The sequence below is a fragment of the Anthonomus grandis genome, chromosome 1, assembly GCF_022605725.1.
Source record: "Anthonomus grandis grandis chromosome 1, icAntGran1.3, whole genome shotgun sequence".
NCBI lineage: Eukaryota > Metazoa > Arthropoda > Insecta > Coleoptera > Curculionidae > Anthonomus > Anthonomus grandis.
This window is the reverse complement of record NC_065546.1, coordinates 52173429-52190462: the sequence shown is the minus strand read 5'-3', so window position 1 is coordinate 52190462 and position 17034 is coordinate 52173429. Positions and strand designations below refer to the sequence as shown.

At 33.5% G+C, this 17034-nt stretch overlaps 1 protein-coding gene across 10 annotated transcripts in view; it reads left to right on the top strand.

Moving 5' to 3' along the window:
- Positions 1 to 2458: 2458 nt before the first annotated feature.
- LOC126748022 (protein groucho) overlaps positions 2459 to 17034 on the top strand; it is a 157195-nt gene continuing 142619 nt past the window's right edge. For 6 of the 10 annotated variants that reach the window (XM_050457796.1, XM_050457324.1, XM_050457657.1 and 3 more), the window contains exon 1: positions 2459 to 2689. In XM_050457796.1, the coding sequence (XP_050313753.1) occupies positions 2654 to 2689 (36 nt within the window). In that variant the 5' untranslated portion in view covers positions 2459 to 2653. The remainder of the gene's footprint in view (positions 2690 to 17034) is intronic. The other 4 variants (XM_050457722.1, XM_050457406.1, XM_050457169.1 and 1 more) reach the window with 1 other exon arrangement.

Sequence of the window (17034 nt, the reverse complement as noted above, 5' to 3'; positions counted from 1 at the left end):
TCTCTATACAGTTGAACAAGCTTTAAAGTTTCATCTGCACTAAACTTACGGGCCACTTTTTCAAAAGCACCCAGAAATAATTAGAAAAAATAAACTAAATAATTCAACTTTCAAGACAGCCTTCCTAAGTATGCTAGTGAGACTGGCGCTAGTTACTGGCATCGTGTAAATCGGCCTTTACACTCCCAAATGTTCACTGGAGAAAAGCGTTCACTGAATTATTTTTTCTAGAATAGGTCCCAGGTGGAAGGTTAGCGAATATTCCGAAATAAAGGTCTACAATATATACAGGGTATCGCTAAAAAGGCTGTACAAAATCCTAGGGCATATTCTTACTTTAACTTACCTTAGTCCAAAGTTTCTAAGTTACAGGGTGTTACTTAAATATTGTTATTTAAAAAGTGTAATTTCCCTAACGCTTTTGAGTAAAAAACGTACGGAGTGATAGTAGTTTAGAATTAATATATTGACCAAATTGAAAACGTACAACGCCAGTTTGTAAATATATTAAATTTCCACATTAATAGATAGACATTTTTAACTATTATGCTAACTAGTGATAAGTGTTATTGTATTGAGTCCTTGGATAGTAGTAATAAGTCGGAATTAGTTTTAATTTATAAGAACATTAATAATATAATAAATCCCTCCTAATGTCTGGAGAATGTAAATCGTTATATTTTGCGTGATAGATCGACCTTTAACATCTCAAGATATTTTTCAAACTATTTATTCAACTCATCTTTATTCAGGTGTCTAGGTCTGACAAACTAATTTCAATAATAATATATTTTCCACCAGTCTGGTGTCATTTAAGTACCACTTGAGGGATTTAACCAAATATTGCTATATTGAAAAGGTATTATTATCATGTTCTTAGTGTCTTTATTCTTATATTTTTTTGTTATTATAAATACCGGGTGGTGCGTCGCCGAGAGGAAAATAGGAAAACCCATGTAAATTTTAAGGGAATCAATTATTGGCTTCCCTGTACATTTTATAGAAGAAATGTAATATAACTTTTTGAAGAGACCAATCTGACAAACCCTTGTGTAAAGTTTCAAAAAATTTTAATAAGCGAATCTTGAATTATTCAATTAAATGTAATTGCAAAATTAGCAAATTTTCTCTTGTCGGTTTCTATGCCTGGTACACAGATGGGTCATGATTGAAAAGCACCAATTTGAGCCGAAGTGTATGTACAGGATGGAAACGAACACAGGGGAATCCTTTCCGCTAGGGAAACACACCTCATTTTTCCAAGCGAAGGTGTTTGTTATACTTGAAGTAGCTAATAAACGAGAAGCATTGAAAGGTTACTTGTTTTGAATTGAAAGGTTGCATCTACTCTGATAGTCAAGCTGCCCTCATGGCAATACAGAAACCCAGGGCCAGCTCAGCGCTACTCCTGGAATGCAGAGACTCATTAGAAAGACTTGCAGCCCACAGGGAAGTGAGACTGAGGTAAGTCTCAGGACACCAGGGTATCAATGAGCGGGCCGACGAACTGGCAAGACAAGGTTCCATTTTCCCCTTCATAGACCCCGAACCTTGTCTCGGTCTCAATAAAAAACAAATCTCCCAGACACTTAATAATTGGCCCTGGGGAAAAACAAGAAAGAATTGAAGGACAGAAGGATGTAGACAGAAGCCAACGAAATGATACCAAACTATAACGGCTCTAAAACAAGGCGACTGCTAGTAAAGACCCGATAGAGCATCAAAGACTTGGTGGGAATTCTGACTGTGCATAACTGAGAAAGTCCGCTCTGTCCGAATTGTGGTACAGGAAAGGAAGCTTCATACCACATACTAGGTATTTGTGATAGGTGGAGTCGCTTGAGAACGAAAACCTTCGAAACAACGACCCTCCAATGGAAAGATCTTATAGATCTGGTTTGGGACAACGTGCAAGCCTTTATTAAAAGGTCGGGCCGACTCAGTGAAGACTTTCCGAGCTCTAGCTTCCCCAACTTTACTACTACTAGTTAGGTTTATTTATTGGTATATTTGTTAGGTTTATTGAAAGTATCAATTCGCAAGGCGCATACTGATATTTGGTACTTTCCAGTTATTAGATTGAAGAGCCTTGTAATTAAATAAATAAAGATGTCCTCAACGAAATTTTAAATATAGTCGCCAATATTATTAGTTCGAGTAGTTTCGTATTAAGTTGTGTCAGATGTGGACTTATTTACGAAAATATTTTAGAAAATACCGCAGTTTTCATGTTTATTAAAACAAGTTGTTAATAATAGAATTTTTATTTTTGTCTATCCTGGAATAGCCCGCTGGTTTGACAACTATCTGCCGAAATGTGCCAGATGGCTGTGCGTACCGGTGAGGAAGCGGCTTAAGTTTGATTGTCTACTCCAGTTCGCAACACCGGTTTATTTACGGGTTCTAGCTTGTCGTTAGTGACTTATGTCAACTGTCAAACACAAATCGACATGTGTGTATGTTGTATATGTATCTGATGTTTCATGGAGGTTATGGTTATTTTCAATTATTTTGATTTTGTTTTTTTTAAATACATGATATAAGGGACAGAAGAAATTAGGAAATATATATCTATATACGTGTAGAAAATGTTACGTTGTTAAATAACAACACGAAACTCTAGTTGATTTTAGTGGACTGACGTGTGCAAAAGATGTATCCAGCTCCCAACAGGCATCCTGTATCAGGGGTGAGTGAATAGACCTAGATTAAAGTTTATATAAAGATTTTTTGTTTTCAGTTCTATCTATTAGTTATTTGTAGTTATATAGATATTATTTAGTTCGCATTATAAAAAAATTTAAAAGTTTTAACTTATTTTCATTGCATTCTGGCATAGCTTAACAAGCATTGTTTATGTGGGAGGATATACCTTAGCATTTAAGAGTTACCCAGGATAGTCTTCAGAAGAAATAACAGTATAGTCCTGATTAACCTATTTATAGAATATTTTATACATGAGTTATCAATTTTGCCATAATCTTTAATTAAACTGACAAATTTAAATTGTTTGTACACTCTGCTTAAGTTTGTAAAATAATTATACAGTATGTCCAGTGATGTGGTAGACAATGAAAATTCAACTTTTCCTCCTATTACTATATAGCTGTTTTGCTGTCTTTGGATCATCTGGAAATAGTGTTTTTCTCGTTTAATTTGTCCAATTATTTAAGAAAAACATCACATTATTCCCATCCTTCTCTAATTTTCAAACTAAGACAAGGATATGTAAATGAGAATTCAACTTTTCCTCCTATGTATATATCGCTGTTTGGTTTTCTTAATAGTCTTTGGATCATCTATAATCAATAGTCTTTGGATCATTTAGTTAAATAGGGTTTTTCTCATTTACATTGTCCAATTATTTAAGAAAAAACATCACTTTATTCCCATCCTCCTCTAATTTTCAAACTGAGACAAGGATATACAAATGAGAATGCAACTTTTCCTCCCATTTTTATATAGGTATCTCTGTTTGGTTTCCATAATAGTGTTTGGATCATCTGGAAATAGTGTTTTTCTGGTTTAATTTGTCCAATTATTTAAGAAAAACATCACTTTATTCCTATCCTCTAATTTTCAAACTGAGACAAGGATATATAACTGAGAATTCAACATTTCCACCTATTCCTATATCACTGTTTGGGTTTCTTAATAATATTAATAATGACTTTATTTGTACATTAACATTTCAGATTACAGATTGACAAATAAAAATTTAAAAAATAAATAAAAGTAAATATTCAAAAATGCGAGTTGCAGTTTGTCGGATTATAAATCTAACAATATTCAACTAACCTTAACTTGAAGACTATGAAAGTAAATACTAAAAATCTTTTGATTTAATTAATTTTCATATATCATTTTATAATTTTTAAGTATACAATAAAAAGAAAGAAGAAGATTGCTATTTATAAACTTTCTTAAATGTCGATATACCTTGCCTGTAACTTGTTAAATATTTCAAATTTAATTTTTGAAATTAACTGAAGCCATAGCAATATTATTTTCATCCAGCATTTCCTCTGTGTTCTTCAAGAGTTAAAAATCATTCACAGCAATGGGTCAATTCTGACATAAAAGGGTTTAAAAATTATATTACCGATTTGTATAGGTATTTGGGTAAAACAAACTAAATCAGAAGTTGCTTATCAGCATTATAAAAGTGAATGAAAGAATTACCGCAGGTTTTTATCTAATTATAAGAAGTCAATAAACAACAGCAGGATTACAAACTCAAAAAATAAGAATAAAACAGCTTGGTCAATCATAAATTCTCAATCAAATAAAAGTAAAAAATCGCAACCAATCAAACTAAAATCAGAATCGGGTGAATTGGTAGTTGATTCGGAAAGGATTGTGGAGGCTTTCTCTTAACATTTTAAATTAAACCCTGATCCCGGCAACAAGGTTCGTGGGCAGATTCGGGATGATGTGCTATGTCCGGACACTTTATACCTGTTTCCTACAAGTGAACAAAAAATCTTCAATATTATTATGCATTTACCCAATACATATTCATCAGGACTGGACGAAGTACCTGTTTTCTTACTAAAAAAAGTTGCTAGCCTTATCAAAAAGCCATTAAATGTAATAATAAACTGTTGTTTTGAAACAGGCATATTCCCTGACCAACTTAAAAAGGCAAAAATAGTACCAGTACTTGGGTAGCCCTCAAGATATAAAAATTACAGACCGGTATCACTACTTCCGTTGGTGTCGAAGATCTTTGAGAGATCGATCTACGGTAGGCTTGTTGAGTTCTTAGAACAAAAAAGAGTTTTTTCTGAGAGTCAGCATGGTTTTAGGAAATCAAAATCTACAGAATTAGCAATCTTTAAAACAATAGAATTTATTGCAAATCAAATTGATAAAAACGAACAGGTAGCTGGCCTGTATTTCGATCTTTCAAGGGCCTTTGACACTATTGTTCATGAAATTCTTTTCCTTACATTAGAAAAATATGGCATTAGAGGTCAGGGTTTACAACTTTTGAAATCTTATTTAAATAACAGAGAGCAAATTGTTGGTGTCACAGATTGGGGGAAGACGACATACTCTCTTCCAGCAAAGCTAACACAGGGAGTACCCCAGGCGGGTTTGCGACAGATTCGGAGCCGTAACTTATTTAAACAGAGTGTTAAGCGATTTCTTATTGAAAAAAGGTTCTACTCTTTTAAATTCAATAAATAAAAAATTATTATTAATAGTGTTTGGATCATCTGGAAATAATGATTTTCTCGTTTAATTTGTCCCATTATTTAAGAAAAACATAATTTTATTCCCATCCTCCTCTAATTTTCAAACTGAGATAAGGATATAAATGAAAATTCAACTTTTCCTCCTATTTCTATAAGTCAAAGTCAACAACAAACATGCTTTATTGTCGAAAGGAATTTGGAATTTAAAATAGAAATAAAAATTAACATAAAATTGACATATAAATATAGCACTAGCAATAAAATAAACCAAAATAAAATAAGGTAGGTACATTAATCTTATCAGTACTCATGCGAGTCAATCATTAAAAAAATCATCTAAGGTATAATAAGCCTTACTAATCAAAAGTTTTTTACACTGACATTGGAACTTTTAAAGTTATTTAAATTCCTAAGTTGTGACAGCAAATGGTTACACTTTTTTTTTGCATCATAGATAAATGATCTCTTTACAAGGGCATTTGTTGATATGGGTAAAGGTACATGTTGTTCTTGATGAGTATTATATTGCCCTTATGTAATAAAATACCTATATTTTCTATGAACTATACATACACTGTCAAGAATAAATACATGGCAATGTCATAAGTTTGTTATTTAAAAAGACAGGCCTACAATAATTCCCTTAATCCAACATTGTATATAAATAATTTTTTGTAATACAAACAAAGACTTAAAGGGATAACCACTGCAGCTACCCCAAAAGGAAGGACCATATCTCAAATCAATTGGGGCAAAATACCCCATTCTAACTGAACTTTGATCCAACTCTCAAAGAAATAACTCTTAGAGAGGAACAATTTGAAGACAGTTTCTTAGATAGAGCTCTTATGTGATGATCAATATTTAGTTTTCTGTCTATTTTGATACCAAGAAATTTTAAACTTTCTGCATTTTTTAATTTATTTCTGTCAAGAATAATGTCAGAAAGGTCACACCTGAAGGTAAGCACATTAGTCTTAGATATGTTAAAAGTTAACAAATTGTTGTCAAATCAAGCCTTGATCTTTAGCAGATCATTATTAATTATATTCTGTAATGCCTGAGAGTCAGAGTGATTCCACAAGATGCTTGTATCATCGGCAAAAAGTGTCAAATATATAACTGTTTGGTTTTCTTGATATTCTTTGGATCATCTGAAAATAGTGTTTTTTTTTTCATTTAATTTGTCAATTTTTTTAATAAAAACATCACCTTATTCCCATCCTCCTATAATTTTCAAACTGAGACAAGAATATATAAATAAGAATTCAACATTTCCGCCTATTCCTATATCACTGTTTATGGGCTTCTTAATAGTGTTCGGATCATCTGAAAATAGTGTTTTTCTCCTTTAGTTTGTCCAGTTATTTAAGAAAAACGTCACTTTATTTCCAGCATTCTCTAATTTTTAAACTGAAACAAGGATATACAGGGTGTCCGGAAAAAGGAGGCCAATCCGCCGGCCACATATAGGGTGGACCAAAATAATGCAACTTTCGTTATGCCCTTTTTAAATGGGCGCTCGGTATTCAATATACAGGGCGTCAAAATGAGAAATATAAAATCGTTTTTTTGATGTAAGTCGACTGTTTTATGAGGTATTAAATTAAAATTTGGTGTAAGGGGGTTTTTTGGAACGATAAATAGAAATCCGTTCACAGATTTGCTATACCTTGCAGGGGGCGCCACCTGCGGTATATTGCATGTGTTAAAAATACCAAAACTTTTTTGTACCCCTGTATAATAAGGTTCAAGTAAAAAATTCTGATTACCCAATCTTTTCTTCTAAAAAAAGTATTCCTAGTAAATGTCGGCCTGAGAATCCGTTTATTAGATATCTTCATTTAAAAATCTAGATATTTCCTTCAAAACAAATTAGCTGACCTCGGGCACCAGTAACTTTTTACGTACTCTTAAAGTGACAAATTTAAACGCTTCTGACGCTCTTAACAAGCTTCTCAATTACTCCTAAATCTACATTTTTTAAATACATGTTTGTATTTGGTGTGTTTTCTTACAACTTATAAAACCATAATGGCTCATAGACCAAGAAATGTACTCTTTTCCGAAATGGCGGATATGGTTTGGTAAGTTTTAAATATTATTGTAAACAGTAAATACCTGTGAATTCTCAACTAGGAAAATGTTACTCTAATGCTAGCTTGGCCGCTAGCACTATGCCCAGACATTCCCAAACCGATTTCATCCCAAAAGAAAATATTTTTTAAATCTGATTAACCGCCTAAGGGAGACTGGAAGTTTCAGCAAAAGACGGTTCAACCAGGGTAAGAGGAAGAAATTTTAAGAATTGTCGAAGAATCACCAAACATTAGTACTAGGGTTTTGGCTGAACAGATGAGAAATATTGGGAAAACCGAGACACATAATATTTTACGGAATCAACAACTTTACCCATTTCATCTTCAAAAAGTACAGGGTCTTTTACCCGACGATCCCGAGGAAAGACTTGGTTTTTGTAGATGGTTATGTGAAATGAATAATAGAAATGTGGATTTTATAAAGGCGATTCTGTTTATTGACGAAGCCACGTTCACGAGAAACGGCATGACAAATAACCATAACGCACACATAATTATGTGCTGAAGAGAAACCTAGGGCCATAGTTGAGATACATCAAGTACATTTTAAAGCCAATGTGTGGGCAGGTGTTATGGATAACTTTCTTTTAGGACCTGTCATTTTACCAGGTAATTTGACTGGTGATTCATTTCTGTTTCCACAATACTGCCCGATTTGCTTGATGATTTGCCTCTAAATTTAAGACAAAATATTTGGTTTTAACTCGACGCATCGGTGCTCCGCTTCATTTTGCTATAAATGGGTTATAGGAACTATTTACATCAAGTATTTCTTAATTGCTGGATTGGTCGGGGTCGAGATGCTCCTGTTTCGTTACCACCCCGTTCGCCCGACCTTACACCTTTGGATTTTTCAGTCTAGGGATGTATGAAAGACTTTATGTATATGGTTCCGATTTTAAACGAGGATCATTTAAAGGAAAGAATCATTGCAGCTGGAGAGCATTTCAAGTTGAAATCAAATATTTTTCAAAGCCTTAGATTTTCTTTAATAAAGAGGGCTCGTACGCGTATACAAATGAATGGAGGTCACGTAGAACAAATAATTTAGGGTCATTATTCTATGATTTTTATTAAAATAAGTAATTTAGCATTAATTTTAAAAAAAATATGTACGTTTATTTTGTTATAACTCCTTAAAATGTATCTAGATTTTAAAATTAAGATATCTAATAAACGGATTCTCAGGCCGACATTTACTAAGAATACTTTTTTTACAAGAAAGGATTGGGTAATCAGAATTTTTTACTTGAACCTTATTATACAGGGGTACAAAAAAGTTTTGGTATTTTTAACACATGCAATATACCGCAGGTGTCGCCCTCTGCAAGGTATAGCAAATCCGTGAATGGAATTCAATTTCTCGTTCCACAGAACTCGCTCACACCAAATTTTAATTTAATATCTTATGAAACACTCGACTTACTTCAAAAAAAGGATTTTATATTTCTCATTTTGACGCCCTGTATATTGAATACCGAACGCCCATTTAAAAAATGGCATAACGAAACTCGCATTATTTTGGTCCACCGTATATGGGGCTGGCGGATTGGCCTCTTTTTTCCGGACACCCTGTATAAATGAGAATTCAACTTTTCCTTCTATTTCTGTATCTCTGTTTGGTTTGTTTAATAGTTTAATTTTCTTTCATACCAAATCGGTTGGCTTTTTAAGGCGTCTGATTAGATCATTTTTGCTTTACAGAATGAACAATAGCATCTCCTACTTTAATCTAAAAATCTATATGGCCCAAAATCCATATTATCTGTTTCAATATTTAAAATCATTACAAATTGAGGTCCTATAGACTCTAGCTATCATATTATAATTAATACACTACATAATTACATTTATATAATAATTTAAGTATATGTTTAGGAGATATATACTTGTGTGCAAATTAATAGGATCATTACAAAAACATTTTTGATTTCTTTGCACATTTCACAATTATTTATTAGTTACGTCACTACTTCCGTTTCGCTTATTACGGTATTAATTACTCTTGAAATGTCACAATTAGGGCCCGGAGAAGGAATAACCACCGAAATTAATTAATCATTTACACACGAAACAATTTGGCCTGCTCCTGCTATGAGGGTTTTAGCATCTCTTTACTTAGGCGCCCCCCAAAAGATTTATTTTCAGTGGCGTAGTTTGTCCATAACGGTTAGTGCCATGAAATAATTAATTTCCATTGGGTTAGTAGTTATCCCAAAAAGCAAATATCTAACATTAAACGAGTTGATACATTATTTATATTTAACTTGATGCTTTGAAAAGTGTCTCGGAGTAGGTTTAAAAGTTTATTTAGATCACGACGAAGCCTTTTTAATGTTTATTTGAAAAATAAATTCTTGTTGCTGAATTATCCGTAACCCATTAACCGCCCCTGCTACAAGCCCGAACAATGCCGGCAAATGTAAATGGAGATTAAAAAAAAAAAACTAAAAAAAATCGCCCGCTCATGGCCTGTCCTGAATTTTTTACTCCGTTATTCGGTCGTTCGGATTGTGTTGGGGAAAAGCAGGATAGGAAAAAAATTACTTCGGCCGGGCGTTTAGGCATTATCCCCTCGGCAAACAAGGGTAGGTCGACTCTTATGAAATTAGGTGCCATTTCCTAAATTAAATGGGCCTTTCTTATATAAAGAAATGATTGAAGTAAAATCTGTAGATATTATTAAATACGTTGTTTTAAATTAATAATTTAAAACAAAATAAATTTTAAAAAGACGGCTTTAAAAGTGTTTCATAGAATTTCACATTTGTTGCTAGTTTCTTGTGCAACTTAATAAAAACATTTCATGGAAATGTGATATTTGTACAAATTAATTTATTTACTATTCTTTATACACAGTTGATTATAAGAAAAGCCTTGGTTTATATTTGTATAAACCAATATATAACTTTTTAGTGCATCAAACTAACACTCCACCACGCTTCACGAAATAATCAATTAACGGTATAAATTCTCTTAAAAATATGTACACTAATTCATCTATAATAAATAATATACAGGCTGTCTGAGACAAAACAGTCCACCCTGAACACGTCAAATTTAATATTGAGAGGGACATTTAGTGACAGAAATTGCATTTCTCTGACGTCATTCCCTAATCCTTCCCAAGGCCCCTAAATTGATTTAGTTAAATAAAATGTATTTAAGATCAAAACCTAAATGGACATATTTCAATTTGAATTTGAATAGGTATTATTAGAGTTTAAATTCCTAAAAATACAATACAGTTTAATCCAACGGCATGAAAAAAATCGGACGTACTTTATTTTCATTACTCATTATCTGTTCACTTTATCAAAACATATTTTAATATGGCACAAATGCTTGGATACTCTACTTTTATATTATATACACCCCTGTCACTCCTCTCTAGCCAAAAAGTTTATATTAAAATAGAACTATAATTTTAAATTCTCCTCAAAATACAATCTTCCATCAATCAACTAATTGAATACATTTTATCCATGATTTTTAAATTAGTTATTTAAGCCTATAAAATTACTAAATTATAAAAGGTTTTTATGACGAAGCTATGATTAAAGAACGACGAAGAATATCGCTTAAAAAGGACGATGACAATATTAAAAACTCGATTAAGCCCTAAGTAAATTATGTACTTACTACCGTTTAAATTTCCAGGAGGTAATTCAAGAAGCTACTGTATATCGAACAAGACAAATTTATTTTGTAAAAGTATATTAAAACACGAGCACCCTTGTCATTAAAAACACTATTAAAATCCACTCAAGTTAATTGGAGAGCGAAATGAAGTTTACTGATTTTTTTAACATTACAAGCGACTCAGTAAATTATATTTATGTACGGAAAATTGTTTTGTAGACTACGTTCTCAAAATTATAGAATTATATTTTTTATGTTCTTGCTTCGTTTAAGTTTGTCAAAAACTTCAGGTCTTCCAGGTCTCATCATGATGTAATTTTTCATTTAGGCCGGTTTTATGGTATGTACGGGATGTCCCCATTCTAACAAAATTACAAAATAAATTATATCCTAACCCTAAATGTATATAATTATTCTGCCATCAACAAATATATTAATAAGATAATATATCTATCTAAATGTATATTAATATGTAGCAGCCCAAGATATACAAATAAGATTAAACATCCAGAAAAATTTAAGCACAATCAAACCTTTAATACAACACTATATAGTTTTCCCCAGAAAATTTACCATAGTTTGTATGGTGACATTCAACCAGAAAAAGGGACGTCTCTCTCTGTTAGGACTCTGGTATTGCACCTAAAGTTTATCCGCGATAACAATTCAGGGCAATCAATAGCATTATTAATCAACTTGTGAAGAAATATCATATCACACCTAGTTCGATAGTCCTCAAGAGAAATCATATTTAGCCGTGACTTAAGTTCCAATAAAGACTCATTAGCGTATTCAATCGCCAGGCACAAGTCCTGAGAAATGTATTTTGGACCTTATCAAGACTCTAAATATGGTTAGCATAATAAGGGGACCAGACTATGGAAGAAAAAGACATGACACTACAAATAAGTGTAAGATATAAAACTCTAAAGGCAGCTACTGGAAAGTCTTGAGTATTTCTAGTTATAAAACCAAGAGTATGAAGGGCTTTACTAGACAAAACTATCTATATGGGGTATGAAAGTTAGGGAACTGTCAAACAACAGCCCCAAATCTTTAATTAGCGATACTCTTGAAAGTATAATTTATGACCATTTGTGGTAGTCAAATGGGACAACTTTTCTAGATTTAGTAAAAGAAATGATAAAACACTTATCCTTATTAAGATGTAAGCCATTAGAGACAGACGAATTATATAGAGAATCTATATCTGATTGTATCATCAGGCAATTAGACAAGTTTAAAATATGTAAAAATAGCTTCAGGTCGTGTGCAAATAATAGGAATTGGCAAAATTTGATAATACTAAAAATATCGTTAATAAATAAATTAAAGAGTAGAGGCCCCAAATGTGACCCCTGAGGCACCCCTGAAGTGACCAAAATAGGAACTGAAAGTGAACCCCTTACATTAACAAATTGTATCCTTCTATGTAGGTAACTATTTAGCCAAGAAACCACTTAGGGAAACCATAGCATCTTAATTTAAAAATGAGCAATGAGTGGATGACTGTGTCAAAGGCCTTTGAGAAATCAGTATAGATGGAGTCGACCTGATGACCCTTCTCGAAAGCCCTGACAATGAAGTCATGATATAATACAAGGTTTGTAGAAGTAGATTTACCCTGTCTAAACCCATGTTGCTCGTTGATCAAGAGACCTCTACAATGCCAAGTAAGATATTTGTTCAGGATAAGCTCAAAAAGCTTAGGGATAGCAGATAAAATAACAATGGGTCTGTAATTTTTCGTCATTTTTGAATACAGGAGTTATCAAGCTGTCACGCCATTTCTCAGGGAAAGTTTGTAATTTTAAAGACAAATTAAATAATGTACACAAAGGTCTAGACAAACTATAAACACATCTTTTTAGGAAATAGGTAGGAACATTATCAGGACCATAACTCAGTTTCTTCTTAAGACCAAATATAGATTCAAAAACCTCAGACAGGGTGAACTGGATAAAAGGCATGTCGACAGAATTTGCTACTGGAAAATTAAAGTTAGTGAGATCAACCTCATCAAAGTGATAAACACTAGAAAAATAGGTATAAAATAAGTTTGCAATATCCTCCCCCGAATCTGCTGAAATACCATTTAAATGCATAGCATTTGGGATACCATGACTTTTATTAAGGGAGTTAATATGATTCCAAAATTGTGTGGTGTCAGATTGAATTGACTCATTTAAGGTAGCAATGTAAGATAGCATTGCTCAGTATGAATTTTACATTGAGTACGTAGGTTAGCAATCAGGATATAGTCTTCAGCTAAGTTAGTACTTTTGAATTTAGCATGAGCATTCTTTTTTGATAAAATAAGATTCCTTAATTCTGGAGAAAACCAACGAGGAAACCTGGAAGGTTTATATATTTTTTGGGGTACATAGACTGAGATTGCATATAAAACTACTTCATAAAAGTTATTCACTGAATTATCAATGTCTGAATCATCAAAAATACTAATCCAGCCCACTAAAGAAAAATAATCATTCAAACCTACAAAATCAGCCTTTTTAAAATCAAAATAAGTTGTACTATAATCCAAGTTTAAGAGTTGTTGTTTTGTGTTGAGACATTGACGATGTTGTCACTGAATATGACCTAATAAAAATTGAAAGCGCTCTGCTAATTACATCAAAACATTTATTGTAATATAATAGTTTATCCATCCCTTCTGTTATGTATGTGGGTTTACACACGTATTCTAGTTCGGTTTTCAATAAAAAACACTATTTTGCAATTAAGGTATACTTAAAGAGAGTAACTACTGGTTTACATGAAATTTTGTTTAAAATATAAATTATTCTAGCCCAATTACTGAATGAAAGTGATGTGTTTGCCGTTGATGATGGCTGAAATCTTCATACTGAATGAATGTGAAAGAGAGGGGTTCTACATTAGTAAAAAAGGCGCATTGAGCGCTTACATTAAAGGAGATCGTACGCTTAAGTATTATTATTTATGCAACGACGGAACACGTTCTATACCCATGAGTAATACAGCCACATCCACTCCGCAAATACTGTGGACTATTCATAGTTATTTTGTCAATGAGCGTCTTGGTTGCCCAAGGATCACAACTTTTCGGATTTGTGCATTTTGAAAGCTCGAAGAAATGACAGGTTAATTGCTTTATGTTTAAGACATGTTATCTATAGGAGGTTGACAGAAGGTAGCCTAATCAGCAGAAGGCCTAGAAGATGTCTCTAACCTAGGGATATCTCTTAACCCAACTAGCAAGAGCAAATGTCTTATTTACGTATTCATGGATCCCGGATTGGGATATATCCAGATTCTCGTATGTGGAGGGTGCCTGATGCAAGATCTGGAAATCAACATAACCCAGGAGGTTTACAGCTACAGCAGTGGCATTATAATTGCGTGATCAATAGTTTGTTTTAATAGTAGACCTCGTTTTATTGAACCTTCCAGGGTTAGTAAGGTATATCCTAAAAATTGTTGTTATTTCATACAAATATATCACCGGTCAAGAGTGTTTATTTATACAAGATGTACATATAGCGAGTGTCTAGAAATTGCCTAAAAAACCGAAGTTTTCGCATTTTAGAACGACCCACTCGATCTACCGATTTGAGCTCCATCAACTACTAAAAGCAAGTTCTTTAGCAGTGCTTTTCATAAGAATTTCACTAGATTCCCCAGATGTTATAAATTAATTTGTCTCATTTCATACATTCGAATAAAAATCTCTAGTTAAAAAAAGAAGCAGCATTTATTATTAATGATTCGAAATTGATATGATCAATTTAATTACATTTAACAGAAATATAAAAACTCATCTTGTATCCTTTTTCTCACCCAAACGCAAAAGATACTTTAAATATTGTTACTATCGACAAAAAGCCCATTACTTTTAAGGGGTTGTCTCTTCGCCCTCTTCACAAACACAAAATAAGGGTGGAGAGGTGACAAAAAGTGCTTTTCCAAGACTGCTGGGGTGGCGCGCTAGATTGGGGTGATTTCCAGTGGCGTGTAATAGTAGTTTTATTTATTCATAATTTTTCAGTAATCATTGTGATTAAAAGGCTATATATACAGAGTTTTCCGAAACATGCAATAGTTAGATATCGGCCTAATATCCAAGACAGTAATGCCAGTAGCATTAGATTGCCAGACTGAAACCTTTACGCACATCTGATGAATAACTCCAAGCCAAAATTGCAAATGCTAGGTAGGACTGAAATGTTGCATAGTAAGCTGTGGGCAATATTTGATACCAGGTTTCTGAGTGCATTCTGAGACTTTTTCCCTGCTTCTTACTAAGCTGATTAATATATTTACTCCAAAGGAGCATGGGGCCTGTAAGCGCCTATAATCTAGCACTAACTAGTACTCGTATCACTTTTATCCTGAATGTTTCTAAGAGCACAAACCACCAAGTCAATGGTAGAGCATTCATAAGAACCATCAACAAATAGGACGTAGTATATCGGGCGCAAAGAAGATCAGAACTTGGTATTATCAGCAAAGGTCATGTATGTTAAAATAGTTCAGTGCATGTAAATTATAGTATGGTAAACCCTAGAGTATATACTCATATTAACCACATTCTCCCCCCGATAACATCCCAGATACCTTACCAACTTGAGTTTTTGGAAATTGGACCTTAAACCAACTTCAGTGCCAATGGTTTATTGTACAGGGATATTTCTAGTATAGCGATTTTGAGTGCTGGTTCCAAGTTATCCCTGTTTACAGAAGTGTCTTTTTTGAGCAATATGAAGAGCATCTTAACGTCCACACAAGTCAAACGCTTTACGCAGATTATAAAAGACGACAGTACTAAATTGAATTGTATGAAAGAAATGCAGAACATGTAGATTTTGACTATGTCGTGGGTCATGGTTCGGTTTTGAGAATCATCGTATTCTTATGCAAATATATTTCTTAATGGTAAAAAAGCACATTGTAAACTTCAGCTTTGAGATATCGGATCGTCATTCTTTTCTGCTCATGAATTCAAGTTTTGACTTCAGTTTGACACTTTCCCGTGAGAACTATTTTATACAGCTTTGAAGCACCCTTTCGCCGTTATGATTTGCTTTTTATTAGGTGTTTCACAAGGAATCTACTGATCGCATTCCGTGGCCGTACTTTGGGTCAATCAACCCTTCACTTACATCAACAGTATGATGACGTCCATATTCTAAAAATTCTATAAAGAAAAAGCACAAGTTCATATCACTAGTTGTTACTTAAACAGAGAAAATATACTGGGATATTTTTTTGGCTAAGCAGTGTTAAGTAGTATATTATTTAACAGAAACCAAAACAGTTCTTTGGCTAAGTACAACACTGCCGTTTGACACCTGTCAGGAATAAACGTCATGTGAAGCGTTTTTTTTTAGTTGAAGGTTTGCCATTTATAAATATGGATCGTTTAACAGTCGAACAACGTACTAAAATTATTAAATTGTTCTATAAAAATGGTGATTCTCCTGTGTCAACGTTTAGAGCTTGACGAGCTGATTACGGTCGACATAATCGTCCTACAGAGCAAACAATTTCGAACACAGTAAGAAAATTTGAAGAGACTGGATCGGTTACTGATATTGTAAGGCACGTGCATCACCGTAACGTTCGTTTAGCTGAAAATATCGCTGCTGTGGCTCAAAGTGTGGAGGAAGACCCAAATTTGTCAATTCCTCGGCGTGCTCAAAATTTGGGTTTGTCTTACGGCTCACTGTGGCGAGTTTTGCATTTGGATTTATACCTCCATCCGTACAAAGTCCAACTCACTCAAGAATTTAAGCCTACAGACCATGGACAACGCAGAACATTCGCAAATTGGGTGCTTGAACAACAAGCTGCTGATGCTCATTTTTCGAGCAGAATTTTCTTCAGTGATGAGGCTCATTTTACGCTGTGTGGCTACGTAAATAAACAGAATTGCCACATATGGGGTTCTGAAAATCCTCAGGTGATCGTAGAAAGGCCTTTGCATCCCGAAAAAGTGAATGGTGTGCATTATGGTCTGGTGGTGTCATTGGTCCGTATTTTTTTGAAAACAATCGTGGGAGAGCCTTAACAGTAAACTCTGAGCGGTATGGAAGCATGTTGACCAATTATTT